A 14,609-nucleotide genomic window follows, 5' to 3' on the forward strand; every position below is an offset into this window, starting at 1 on the left:
TTTTGGGCGCGTCGCGAATAAAGTAAATAAAATAGATCTCAAGTGGCGCACAATTGTTAATAAAAATTTTCGTTATTGTTATTTACATTTTTGTATCTTTCACTTGTAGCTATTGGGCTGTGACCAACATCGATTATATTCACTCGCGCACCAGCAATCGCGTCTTTATGATGATCTTCTGTGTGTGGACGGCAGCAGTGATTGTTTCCTTGGCGCCACAGTTTGGCTGGAAGGATCCAGACTATTTGCAGCGCATCGAGCAGCAGAAATGCATGGTATCCCAGGATGTGTCCTATCAGGTGACCTAACAGGCCCAGATCAGTTCTGTTTTCGATTTCAAACAATGCATAAGTGTTTGCTCTGCAGGTATTTGCCACCTGTTGCACCTTTTATGTGCCACTGTTGGTAATCTTGGCGCTATACTGGAAAATCTATCAGACGGCAAGGAAACGCATCCACCGCCGGCGGCCAAGACCCGTCGATATGACGGCTAACAATAATCAGGTAGTGCTTTAACACATTTTCTAAACAGATTAGAATAACTCAAATTTTATATCATTTTTTGATATACAAATGCCCAGTGTCTGAATTTTTATTATAAGACATTTAAAGTTTGCTATTATTATTTCAACTATAACCATAAAAATGGCAATACAATTATTATTGCAAGTAGTTCAAATATAAATTAAGAGATTTATTTTTAAAATATCTATTACTATTCTTTCACACACTCATAACTTGCTAAAAAGCTATTTTTTATATTAATTATTTTACATAGTTCTAACTACAATTATCTGATTAAAGTCTTATTATTTTGGAAACGTTATAAGTTAACACGTACAGTTACGCAGCCGCATGCAGGGTGTTGACTGCTAACTGCTTAGTAAATCACCCTGTATAACACCACATATCCACATACTAACTAAGCCGCCACACAATTTGCTATGTAATCACCAAACCTTGCAATTATGCACTCTAATGAAGTTAATCGCATAAGGCATACCCCAAGGAATAATGGAATGCGGAATAAACTTAAACTTAACATATGCAAGACGCCCACGATTTGGTCAGTCTAAGTCGTGCTCGACTTGGCCCATGGGGCTAAATGTAATTAGGCAGCTTCCAACTTCATTCAAGTGTGTTTAAAAATGCATTTTAGAATTGGATGCTCGCCTTCTGCGTTGACCATGAAAGGCAGCTCACTTAGATGTCCAGCAAAAATTAAGACGAATAGTGGTTGCCAAGAAACGAAAATAACCTTTCTTGCTTTGAGCTCTGCGTAAGTGTCTCAAATAAATTTAGTTTTGCTAAATTGCAATTTGGATTTTGCTTTTATGTGTAGGTGGCTCTTCAAAGAAATATCTTACGATAGGTGACCTTCACTTAATCAATCAGTTTGTACAGGTACAGGTATTGTAGGAACATAAATTCATTAAATGTTAGTACACATTTACAGTTTAACATACATAACTTTTAATATACACTCCAGAAAACAGTCTCATTCTTATGCCAAGTTAACTGGCAGACAAATAACTTACATAGAGAATTTAAGCTTCGTTGTTGCCTTTGTAAGGCTCTTTGTGTTTGTATTTGTTTCTTTTCTTTCTTCTTTTCTTTATTTTGTATATAACTGGCACATGCTCAGAACCAGCTACTTAGCTTCAGTTTAATACTTTGACTAAATTGAAAATGACCATTTGACGTGCAAATGTTTGCAACCACTTACCTACACATATACTTACAACGACACACATACTCGCACATGCCATGGACACATGGACACATGGACAGTGCGAAGCTGACAAAAAGTCATTGGAATCACAAATTCAATGCGCAAACAAGACAAGTTGTCCACTATTTGCCAGCGTACACATATCCCAGTCATGTCCGGTCCATGTTGCTTTTTATCTGTGTATGTATGTGATGCTGTTGCTTTAGTATTGGCATTGGTATGCGCACACACAGAAACACACAGCTACAGATATACGCATCCATTTAGTGCCACTCACTGGCCTGACCTGCTTGTTGATTTTAAAATATATTTACCCCACTCAGCGCAGGCATTTTGATGCCCTTACCTCAAGATAGCTAACTCAATAGACTAATTTGCTTACAATGGATTTTAACTGCACTTTAAACCAAACTCTTTGAATATACGTGATTAAATGCGAAGGATAAAATAATAATAATATCGTAATTAGGTCAGAACCAAAGAGGCATAGGTTACTACTGTTATGCTAAAATATGCATTATTGTGTTGAAATGCTATAAACTTTTTCTTATCCTAAGATCTTTTGTGCTCCAAGACGGACTTAAATAAATTCCACCTTAACTAAGCCTTTGCTTTTGATGAGACTTTAGCTATTGTGTCCTGCTCGGCTGTAATAGAACTTAAATTAATTAAATGACGCTGGCAATATTCAGGAGCTTTTAAAGCTAGTAAGTAAGACTTGAGCTGCAATTAAGCTTAATTTTGTATGCCTCACCAAAAATATAAAGCTTAGGTATTAAAAAGAGCATTTGGCTAACGACTTGACAACGTTTTTCAAATTATTCTCTTGTTATTCCCTTCTTTATTTAACTAAATGCTTTCAAATTGAAAATTGCTTTCCTGCAACTTGACGAGGGTTTATACTTACATATAACGCATCAACAACAACATTGCAAGAACAACAACAGATTCAAAATACATTCCGCTGCTCGCCTGCTGCGTGCTCTGTTACAATTTTCTCTTCTCTTTTTTTTTGTGTGTATATTTAATAATGATTTGTTGTAGCAAAGTTTTGGATACTTGGATACAAAAACAACAACAACAGCAATCAGTAGAAAAATTGCTGATTTTGTTTTTGGTTTTGTTGGCAGCACATAAATTGTAGTTAATTGCATTTGCATTTAGCATGTTTATGGCCAATTCTAAGCTAAACTGGCAACTGGCAGATGACTGAATAATTCGGTCTGCAATTGATTTAAAATGCAAGCATTTCAACCAATAAATTTCAAAAAATTACATTTACGAACGTATCGCTACTGTCTTTGTAATTAAATTTGTATACATCACAAAACTGCGCGATTTTAAGACTTAAAGATTTATATATTTTTAAAAATGCTTTGTACATCAATGTAAACGCAAAGCAATAATTTCTTGAGTTAAAATAAAACTCGCCTTAGCAACTCTTGTCATATTAACCTCTTAAGTTGACCCACAAATCTCTCTTACAACGTATTAAATGTCACACAAAGTATCCATTTATCCCATCGTCTGTTTGAATGCATTGATTTTGCAATTAACATAACACACGTTAGTAAAAGGCAATTAAGCAAATTGAGCGCACAGGTATTATCTGTAATTTAGCTATGAGTCTAATGCCACACACAACTCGCCGCAACAACAGTGGCAACAAAGCCAACAATAACAACAGCAAACATTAATAATAATGTAACATTATACACAAAAAGCAATCGGTCTTTGAAGTGTCCCTTAGCCAAGTGATGCTGACAACAACGCCCAGATGCTTTGCTCTCAAGAGCATTGATAATATTCTGTTGTTGTTGTTTGTCCCCGCCTTGACCACTTGAACATAATCACAATTACATTTGCAAGCAACAACAGCAACAACAGCCACCAAAGTGACAGCAGCGACAGCAGCTCAAATTGATTGCTCTAGATATTGACATTATGACCATAGCCATATGACAAACAGCCAGGACCAGGACATTAGCAGGCTGAACATATTTTGTCTAAGTCGTCCATATGCGACACACGTCTTCAACTTGTGTTGTTTCTTTCTCTTTTTTCATATCAAGGGTAGCAACTTTAACACTCAGCTACAAAAGCAGACATAAAAAGCTTTAAGGAAAATATATATTTTATTGACTGTCAATAAACTTCTATAAGCTGTACATTAAATCGAAATACAGTTTCTATTAAATTAACAATGCAATCCACAAAAAAAAGTAATTATCTTACGTAAATATTAGCCAGTAAAAAAAAAACATTTATCTGCAAACAACATAAGTAAACAACTTTTTTTTAAATACAAAAAAAAACATAAATTAAAAAAAAACATATATATACATATATAAATATATATATATATATTTACATATATTGATTGTGTTGGCCAGTGTAAATATAGAGAAAACATTTTTGCCAGGCACTTGAGCGACATTTAGGACATAGCTAGGCAGGCAGCATAAATCGCATTTAAGGAAATTATTGGATACACACGCACACACACAATACACAGCACACTTTAACATAGAAAAAGACAAAGACACACTCACACTCACACGGAGAGTGATATGGAAGCTCAACACATGTCTCACAAGAAAAACAATTAAATAAGAAAACAATTTACATAAATTAGCCAAAGTGGCAAAATGGCTTCGGCCAAGTATCGTTTATGCAAACGCTTAAATAAATGTGCACACACACACGCAAACGTTCACTAGTGTATATGTGTATATATATACAGCGACAGCTGACAGGCACATCTACATAAAATACACATTGAGCTGGGTTTACTTATCGTCGACTCTGCTGAAAAGTGTGCTACACTTTACTACACTGGGAGTAGGAGCAGTGCACGCTTCTGTTGTGTTATCTATGACTGTGTGTATGTTTCTGTATGTGCTTTACTTTAGTATTTAAATAACGTTAATGTGCCATGTAGTTTAGCTTTCGATCTAAGCAAAATGCCAAAGGGGAATCCATGGAATTTATGGCCAAGCACTCACACGAGCAACTTTCTACCAATTGCTTAGTACGCCAATTTGATGGCACGCCAACTGGCAAACAATGTGCCAGAAATGCCGTATGCGTATGTATCGCTGAAGTTATCAGCGATTCAATTACGCATTGATTACCCACATGGTAGCAACAGCAAAAGCAATAGCAGCAGCGAGAACACAATGCCTTGTATACGCAATCTCTGGCATGTACAACTTGTGCAAGGACGCAAATTCAATTAGCGTGCTGCGAACAAATGCGATTATTACAGAAATATATTTTTCGGCAAAAGGTTGTTTGCCTATAGCTGCGGAAAATTGTAAACGGAACAGGGAAAAGTTAACGGATCTACGGATTCAAGTTAACCCCAAATTGTTGATTACTTTAATGCTAGGTGCGGAAAATCGTTGAATACCAAAGAAATATTAATAAAGTTTGGATTTATACCGAAAAGTAAAGGCCTCCTTCTAGCTCTTTTATCCCATTCAGTTTTGTCCATGGCTTTTGCTTTATTTAGATTATAAATTTTGTTTTTATTATATTATAAATAAATTATAATATTTTTTTGTTTGCTTGATTTCTCAGTAATTTCATTATTATTAATTTATTTTAAATTACGAATTGCTCACTTAATTATAGGTACAGCTAGAGCGCATATATCAGATATATTATTGTATATATTTTAAACAACATTTTTTAATAAATCGCTGATTTTAGCATATAAAGTTACTGTTAAAGTTCATAACTCTAACCAGAGATAAGCGCCTGTCAAATTTAAGTCTCTAACTTCTAGTTGCAAGGACACATAAAGTTTCTTGCTTGGGTAACTACAATTTTGGTTATCTAATAACCATAAAGGAGACTTCAATTTAATAGCTGTCTGCTCCCAGTTGGATTAGGTTGCACCTAAAAACGACGTCTAATTAAGTATACAGCTTTTAATATTTAATAAGCTGACTTGACCCTTCAACACTTGTCCGCAAATCCAACCTCATAGGGCACATGAAGTGCAAAGGGGCGATACATGTGAGGAAGCAATTACACTTCTGTTGTCCTGCCCACAAAATGAAGGTCACATACATAGCTGCAAATCCATTTAATACTATTTGCGCAAATATTCACGCCATTTGGGAATGCTTGAAAAGGGAGCCGGAGTGGTAAAAGGGCATGACCAGGCACACTACAAACCCGATGCCATTTTCATCTTCTTCTTGCTGCGACTACGGTATTTTTTTCGGCAAATTTCCGCACACGAACGCAAAATCAGCATAATTTTATTTATTTAAAGCAATATCGACTTCGCAAAGGGTCAACATGGCAATGACGAGAACGTTGACGATGAGGCAAAAGGTTTGACTACTCAATTACTTTAATTTGGTGGGGATTGAAGGCGACGACAACAGCGACGAAAAAATGAGAAAAAAGTGAAGAAGAGAAAAGGATGCAGCCGTAAGAAGTGAAAAAAAAAATCAAAGAGGTCAAGCGCTTGAGGCAGTCAAGCGTGAAATTTATTTTGAACAGGCACTGTAGTTAGTTGGGGCTGCCCTTTTTCTTGAGGGTGGTGTGCAGCATTGCTGATGTGGAAGTGGAACTGTGGCGTGACTGTAACAAATACACACAATTTATTTACGAACGTATCCACTTACATATGCATATGTTGAAGGCAACAAAACAGAACATGGGATCGGCTTGGGCTCAGCTCAAACTCTGATATGCGTACAAATTGCGGTTTATTGAAGTGTAAGGCGCAACAGCAACAAACACAACTACAACAACAAAAACATCAACAATATGCAAATTCCCATCTTTTGTTATTCATTTTAATGTCAAAAACTATGAATTTAATTTTGATATTCAAAATCGATGCAGCTCAACATAACTAAACTCTCCATCCTTTCACCTTCTTTTCCACTTTAAGCCCGATGCGACAGCGCCAACAGATACAAAACTTAATCGTCTGCGGCTACGTCTTGGCAGATTCTCAACGGCCAAGAATAAGAGCGGTGGTGCTGGTGGTGGTGCAGCAAGTAGTACGGCTCTTGGTTTGGTGGAAGGCAACTCCACAAACACCGTAAACACAGTGGAGGATACCGAGTTCAGTAGCTCGAACGTGGACAGCAAAAGCCGAGCAGGCATTGAGGTAAGTGCCAGCAGCAGCACCATCAAAATCAACATCAACAACAAGTGCTGGGGATTTGAATTTTGGAATTAGGTTTTTGGTGTGAGATTTTCTTTTTTCTTTGGGTGTGGCCTGTGCTTTGGTTCTCTGTGCACATTCAAAGCAAATTTCATAACGCCTGACATGTGCCCAACGACCTGAGTTTGCTTCCTGAGTGCACGCAACCTGCGAAAGAAAAAAAAGAGGGGAAAAGCGGAAGTAAAAAAATAAATTCCTTGTCCAGTTCGTGCGATATTCTGAGTCCTGCGTAATCCGTGTTAAATCCAAATAGAAACTTGCACATGTCGTTAGCTAAACATCAAGTAGTCCTGACATTTGATTTATGCACGCATAAATCGATTTTTTATACGGATTACGTATACGTCGCGTGTGTCAACAAACGGCAAATTAAAAGACAACCAATAGCATTTGATTTTATTGCAAATAAAAACACCAAATGCATATACATATATATATATATATATATATATATGTTATTGCAAATAAAAACCTCAAATGCATATACATATATATATATATATATATTTATATATTTATATTTCATATGTGTATTTGTGAGCATATACTCTAGGTACGCAAGCGTTTTGGGTAGCAAATCCTGTAAATTACCCACTCAATAGAAATGTGTGGCGATAAAATGCAGGCAAAGCTTTTTGTTTATTGACGTCCAAATTTGTATTTAGCCGCATTTTATGTACTTCAATTTCAGATTTTTATGGCTAAAAAATAAGCAGCAAGATACACCCACACACACGCACACACACATTCAATAATAACGCATTAAAGCAAAAGCCACGAAAACCGAAGCGAAACGAAAACCATAAAAGAGCCAAGGAAAATAAATTGCTTGAGCGTTTTGTTGGCATTGGTCACAAGGTGGCTAAAAGTCGAGTGGCCAAAGGTCGCACCGATTCGTTCAGGTTAAGTAATAGCAAAGTCAAATATAAGCTCTGTGACAAGGATACGCCAGTGCCATCGCCATAGCCATCGCCAGCTCCTTTACCATGCAAAGCATCTCCAGATCCAGCAAACCAAATGAAAACAAAGCCAAACAAGAGCAACAACAACAAAAATAGTAACAGCAACAGGAGCTGAAAACGTGGCCTAACAAGGCACTCAATACGCCTGAGTAATTGAAGAAAATATGTTGATAGCTTATGGCTAACAGCTTTCGTTTCCATTCGCTTTGGCCCATAATAACCAAGCGAACCAACTGCGTATCGTACTTGCCTTCAGCTGGCCAACATAGATTAAATATTTACTTGGGCCAGGTTTCTGTGTGCGCCAAATAAGTGAACTGCCAAATAAATAAACACACAAACACGCATAGCTAAAAGCAAATATATAAATTTATCTTACTAGTTTTGTTTAATATCAGAAAAGGGGCGGCTGCGACGAATGAGCTAAAGCAAACAAAATACCCACAAAAAAAGAGCAAAAGATAATAGAAAAAGGAAAACTAAAACAATAATATTAGGCAGTGTGCACCAAAGCTTTTATGCGAGCCGAGAAATAAGTAATATAGATTTCCATACAACTTGGAATGCATTTTCATTGATAGCCACACATGTGTTATTAATATTTTCTTGAATGTTTGGCTTTGAATTAATCTAACAGCAAAAGTTAAAGCTCCCATATCGACAAGCCATGTTTCAAGTCATTTACTTTGCTTAAGCACCTTAATATTTCAAGTGAATTAAATTCGAGCTATTTTAACTATTAAGAGAGTTATTTTTTATTTTAGTAAAATAGTATTTTTTAGCATTTTTCACAAGTAATTGTTGTTCATATTTTGAGCCAGACTTCGATGAAAACTTTTAAACTGCATAAAGCAATAGTTGAAAGCCCCGCAAGTTATAAAATTCACCCATCACATAAGCAAGATACAAGCATTGCTTATCATGTGATTTATAAGTCTCATGCTGAACCCAGCCTATCTCAGTGCAGTGCAGTGCAGTATTAAGTGTTCACTTGAAAAAACCAAACAAAAACAAAAAACAAGAAGTCAAGTGCCAGCAGAAAATAAATTGAGAAAAATATACATTTCACTCATATACATACCGTAAGGGCAGTAAAACCAAGTCCAACTGCGGGGGCTCTGAAGGGGCAAAGTGCGTGCACCTGCACATAAATAATATATTAGCCAGGCTAGTGTGAGTGTTACTTTGTGAGTGTGTGGTTTATTCTTTACACTTTTACACGTTAACGCTCAACTCTTATGCTTGCAGTTATGTTGTTTTGTGGTTTAGGCTTTTGGTTTCTAGCTTCTGCTTTTGGATACGTGTTCTTATTTGCATTTCAAATTCAAAGTAGCTTGCACAAACAACATGCAGCTGGAACTGTGGTGTATGCGAGTTCATATTCACGTTGCCATATTGAATCAAGTGAAAAGTTATTATATCCACGTCGTAAACTGTATTGACTTTTGGCTTGTGTTGCGCCTTTTGAATTGCAGTTCGCCTTGCCGTGGCTCTGATTTGCTTTGCGTGAACATTAAGATCGAAACGCAACCAATCCCAAGCCAAACGAAATTGAACACTTCCTACAACATTTGTTTGCACTACTTTACGAACGACACAATGACAATGGTCAATGTTCAGTGTACAATGGCAATAACTTTGATTTCAACATTTGTGTGCTGCTTGGCTCTCTTTTGTAAAGTTGTACAATTTGCCAATGGCCATTGTATTTTATATGTAGTTTAAGTACGTTCTTTACTATCCGCATCCGGTCGGTCCGGTTTTGTGCTCCTTCTTGCCATTGTTATTGGCAAATGGTCGCAAAATGAAAATGCATTTTTTATTTGGTTTCCAATTTGAATGTCTTCCTGTTGTCAATGTTGTTGAGATTCTTTCTGGTTTGTCTTTGTGTTATGTGTTCTGCTAAAGGAACCACACCAATTACATGCCTATAACACAGCCCAGCCATATATTATGAAATCAAAGTCATAAAATTCATTTGGCAAACGCCACTGGCAACTGGTCCGTGTGGGCCATTAATTGTCAGCAGGAAAAAAACAGATTCCAGGTTGAAATTAGAGACGAGATACCTGTGCTTTCTGCAGACAGATAAAATGGCAAGTTTCGGTTTTCACAACCTGCTTTTTATTACCTAGAAAACAGAAAAAAAGTAAGCACAATTTTGAATTCGTTCCGCGGTCGTTTTAATTCCCACATTCCTTGCAGCGAACTCGCCGTAAACGATGGCTGAACACTCAATAACATAATATCCAGAAATCGTTTATAAAGTGAAAGTGTAAAAGTAAAATAATTAAATTGGTTTTCGAGTTGTACAGCCTTAATATTAAAATTGATAAAACTTGCAAAAAAAAAAATATTAATTCGGATTCTAAGTATTTACACCAAGATAGCTAAGCTAAGCAAAAATCGACAAAATGTGAATTTGTCGGAAATGTCAAAGTGTAAAATAATCTGCCAACTATCGTCTGACAACTGTCCTCAATAGATATATTGTGTCACGTTTTTCGCCTCTACTTTGCACATCTCTAGCCGGTTGTGCGCCACCTGTGCTATTCTAACATTCGATGCTCGTTCGCAAGGCCGTAGACAAAATTTATAACACATAAAAGTTGATTTTAGCACTTTACGTTTCTGCACATAATGTGGCCGGCACATGGACACTGCTGGCTCAAATTACAGGTGATTATATGAATTTTAGTGCCCAGGACATGCCGTTAGCAGCCAGCTCAAAGTCGACAAATTGTAGCCCTTTTTGACCAAGTGCCGCCAAATCGCCCAACAGACAGACTACCTGACTACGCCAGCCTGCTCGCCTGCGGCCAGGATAGTGGGGTGGCGCTTCTGTAATAGCATGGGCGTGGCAAGCACCACCCACGTAGTGGGGAGTCAAGGAGGTGTTCCAGTAGCGCACAAATGCGCAACGAGCTTAACGAAAATAAATATTTGCTCAGCGATTTTATTTATTTGGTAAATTTATAACCACAACTGCGTGGCATAAAAAGCTCATGAAAATTGACGACCCAACGCTTGTTGTAGATAGGAGCTGAGGCCGAGACAGGGAGCATCACTAAATAAATTTATGAATGCAATTGAAATTGTGATTCGTGTGTGTGTGCAGCACAGATTTGAAATGCTAATTCAGTTAATTTTTATGCTCGGTTCCCAATTTGGTTTGGAACGGTTGCTCTCATTTTAAGATTATGACAAAGAAATATTGCAGCGCACGTTCTTGCCTGCGAAATTAGCCAAATTGCTACATCCCTTATCATTTTAATATAGAGTCATAAGCTTTGACTTATTTTAGATATGTATGTATGTATATGTTCTGCTCTAGACTCTTGACTTGCTTCTTAATTAACACTGCTATTCGGGATTCAGAATATGTTAATACTTGGCTTTAGTTAGTTAAGCAAAATTCAAAACAATTTCTAAATTCATATGCATAAGAAGTGCGAGTGATTTTGTCGACAGAGCTGAATAGGACACAGCCCATAAATAAAATTATGTGACTAGAAAAAATAACTTGCAAACCCACTATAATTATCAAAATTATAATTGTTCAATCAGATGTAGTCTATTTTCCAATTTTCAAGATAAAAAGTCTACTAAATTATTTTTGTACATTTCGAAAATCAAACATTTTAACAATATACATGAAAATTATATCTGATTTTATATTTAAGTCCTGAACCGGCTCATGGTTTATTTTAATTGGATTTCCAGTTCATTTTTACTCACAAGCTTGTCTGCATAAAATTAGAGCTTCAAACTAATGGCCTACTTTGATGTGATCATTTCTAGGTACCCAGCACATCGGGCAGCCAAATTGCAACTGTTTCGCACCTGGTGGCGCTGGCTAACCAGCAGCATGCCAGCAGTGCCAAGCAGCAAAGACCAGTAGCCACAGTCCAGCAGCCGAGAACAGAGACGCTTAGCAAAGAGGAGCAACCATTGGAGGAAGAGCAGCATCACCAGCAGCAACTGGATGAAGCACTGGAGACTGCAACCACAACTTCAGAAGAAGCAACGGCAGCGGCAACAACGGCAGCATTGGGCAAGGCAAACGGAAATGGTGGTGTTGGTGGCGCTGTGGAAGTGCTTGAGGATCCGCAGCTGCAGCAGCAGCTCGAACAAATGCAGGAGCTACAGAAAACAGCGAAATGTGGTGGGGTTGGCGGCGGAGGTGCTAGTACATCGAATGCCACAACAATTACATCGATATCAGCGCTGTCACCGCAAACGCCAACATCGCCAGCCATCGTACCACAGGCAGGCGCCGTTGGCCCCATGACAGCCAAGACCAGCACATTGACTAGCTGCAACCAAGCGCATCCGTTGTGCAGTTCGGCCAATGCCTCCGGCGCTGTAACCCCAGAGCCGCGCACCAAGCACCATCAGCAGCAGCCAACAGCATCGCACCAGCCACAACAGCAACTGCAACAACAACAGCTGTCAAGCATTGCAAATCCGATGCAAAAGGTGAACAAGCGCAAGGAGACCCTGGAGGCGAAACGGGAGCGCAAGGCAGCGAAAACATTGGCCATCATCACCGGCGCCTTTGTTGTCTGTTGGCTTCCGTTCTTTGTGATGGCATTGACGATGCCGCTGTGTGCCGCCTGCCAGATCAGTGATAGCGTCGCCTCTCTCTTCCTCTGGCTGGGCTATTTCAATTCTACACTCAACCCGGTAGTTGTCAATTATAATACGACAAAAATTAACCTTATTCGGCTCTAGTCGAATATTTAAGAAATCAACTACTAATTTAATATTATAGTATTGTATTAAATTCACTTGAAACTGAGCTTTATGAGATTTATGAATATCTCGAAAGGTAATCAGTAATTCAGTTTTCGACCGATTATTCCTATGTAAGATATAGGAATTCGAAGGTTAAAGATTATTACGGCAAGCTTAATTATTGAGATTGAATTAAAGGTTTAAAAAAAAGAGACCTCTTTTTAACGGATAATTCCTCCAGCAAAAAGAAGGATTCAGCCCAAGATTCTTTCTTCCTGCTAGTCAAAAACTGTAAAACATAAATGTGCATTGAATATTGAAAACAGAGTCTACAAAAATCGGTAGCTCGTTTTACCTAACCTCAAAGCACCACTCACTAAATATACAAGCACTATTTGTACATTTGAATATATTTAAGTAGCGCAATTACAATTCAAATTACTGCAATCCATATCTGTCAAAGTTCCACTCTAGATTATCCAGTGGACAGACGGAACGCGTCCGCAGCCAACGCGAAATGCAGTGGAAATGGAAAGCATGACTGCAGGAGCCCCAGGCGACGACGCAGTCGTTGCCGTTGTCAGCGTAGTGATTGGCCTGGCACTCAATACACGGATCCATAACATGATTGCGGCAAATGGCACAGTTGTCAACAACAATATCCCATTCCCAGAGAGCCACACCATGCCACTTCTTTAAAATAAAGCGCTTCGAAGGTGGGCCGCCACCGGTGACACCGTCATCGAAGGCATCGCTCTGCTGCACTTCGGAGTCCATGATGCTGATAGTGATTTGTCGTAAATCGTGATTTGCAAAAACAATCAATGTATTAAGTGATTCGTATACTCATACTTTGATACTCAAGAATACAGAAATCAAATATATTTTACACAAACTTGCGATTCGGTTGTGCCAATTTGAAAGATGGGCTGCCAACTTTTCTTTTCATTACCAATCAAAGTCACTTACAGTATTTATTTTTTTTTTTTGATGGTCAGAATATCGATGCACACTGAAAAAAAATAAAAATATTTAAATGATATACAGTATATATTAAAATGCTTGGTATCGATAACTATTGTGAAAGCTAAGCGTATATTGTTGTTATAAAAAAGTGAACAAATGTAGAAGCAGTAAATCCAATCAAGATATCTTATTAGTATATATTAGTCTATTGATATTATATATTATTATATATTTGTCAAATCGATTCAGTCATAAGTAATAATTGAATATTGTGTAGGTAAAACTCATGTTTTATTTTTGAATTACAGGTCATCTATACGATATTCAGTCCCGAGTTTCGTCAGGCCTTCAAGCGAATACTCTTTGGCGGTCACCGGCCGGTGCATTATCGCAGTGGGAAGCTCTAGATAGTGCATGCGAAGAGGCGAAGGTACGTATCCATCTATACACATATATAAAGAAATAAAAAGCTTAATATTTAACTACATTGTTACAATTCTTGAAAATTGAGGACATGGCAAGCAATTGCATTTGACTCACTCCCTTATATTTATTTTTATTTTTATTTTCAATTTCGCGCTACAGGTTTCAATTTGCAATGCTGCTTCCGAAATTGATATTGCTTAAGCATGCTGGATAATGCTGTTGATGCTGCTGCTGTTGCAGTGTTCAAAGTCTTTTCAGTTTGGTTGTCAACGTTTTTGCTTTTGCTTCGGGCTTTCAATTTTTAAAAACAGACTCCACACGGGCAGCCATGGGATATAGCCTGTGGCACTCACATAGATTCGAATTGGAAACGCTTTGTTGCCAGCTTTCCTATGCCTGGGAAACTTGAAACAATTTGTTAGCTATGCGAAAAGCGCGGGCAAAAGTTTCGGGGCTCGAGCCCAATGTGAAAGTTTTATCAACGCTTATCGCTGCTGTCATCTGCATACGAGAGACTGTTTAGAATCGCTTGGCCAATGCAACGGCTAACGGATACCGTCTAATGGTCCAAACGAGCCATTCGAAATATGGC

General features: G+C 37.9%; 2 protein-coding genes across 2 annotated transcripts in view; one reads left to right on the forward strand and one right to left on the reverse strand.

Moving 5' to 3' along the window:
• The window catches only part of LOC6559440 (5-hydroxytryptamine receptor 2A), a 39,323-nt gene that overhangs the window by 24,204 nt on the left and 510 nt on the right, over positions 1-14,609 (forward strand). The window contains exons 5-9 of the mRNA XM_032734863.2: positions 110-299; positions 367-504; positions 6,648-6,869; positions 11,690-12,574; positions 13,900-14,021. Of these exons, the coding sequence (XP_032590754.1) occupies positions 110-299; positions 367-504; positions 6,648-6,869; positions 11,690-12,574; positions 13,900-13,998 (1,534 nt within the window). The 3' untranslated portion in view covers positions 13,999-14,021. The remainder of the gene's footprint in view (positions 1-109; positions 300-366; positions 505-6,647; positions 6,870-11,689; positions 12,575-13,899; positions 14,022-14,609) is intronic.
• Positions 13,017-13,526, reverse strand: LOC6559441 (RING-box protein 1). The gene is made up of 2 exons (XM_001987819.2): positions 13,478-13,526; positions 13,017-13,406 (listed from the first exon to the last, which is right to left on the reverse strand). The coding sequence occupies exon 2, from the start codon at positions 13,400-13,402 to the stop codon at positions 13,064-13,066; it is 339 nt and encodes a 112-aa protein (XP_001987855.1). The 5' UTR covers positions 13,403-13,406; positions 13,478-13,526; the 3' UTR covers positions 13,017-13,063.

The sequence above is a fragment of the Drosophila grimshawi genome, unplaced genomic scaffold (assembly GCF_018153295.1).
Source record: "Drosophila grimshawi isolate 15287-2541.00 unplaced genomic scaffold, ASM1815329v1 contig_184, whole genome shotgun sequence".
Lineage (NCBI taxonomy): Eukaryota > Metazoa > Arthropoda > Insecta > Diptera > Drosophilidae > Drosophila > Drosophila grimshawi.

What these genes read in the sequence shown, in the direction of transcription:
- LOC6559441 (XM_001987819.2), bottom strand. Translation starts at nt 13,402, where the DNA reads ATGGACTCCGAAGTGCAGCAGAGCGATGCCTTCGATGACGGTGTCACC.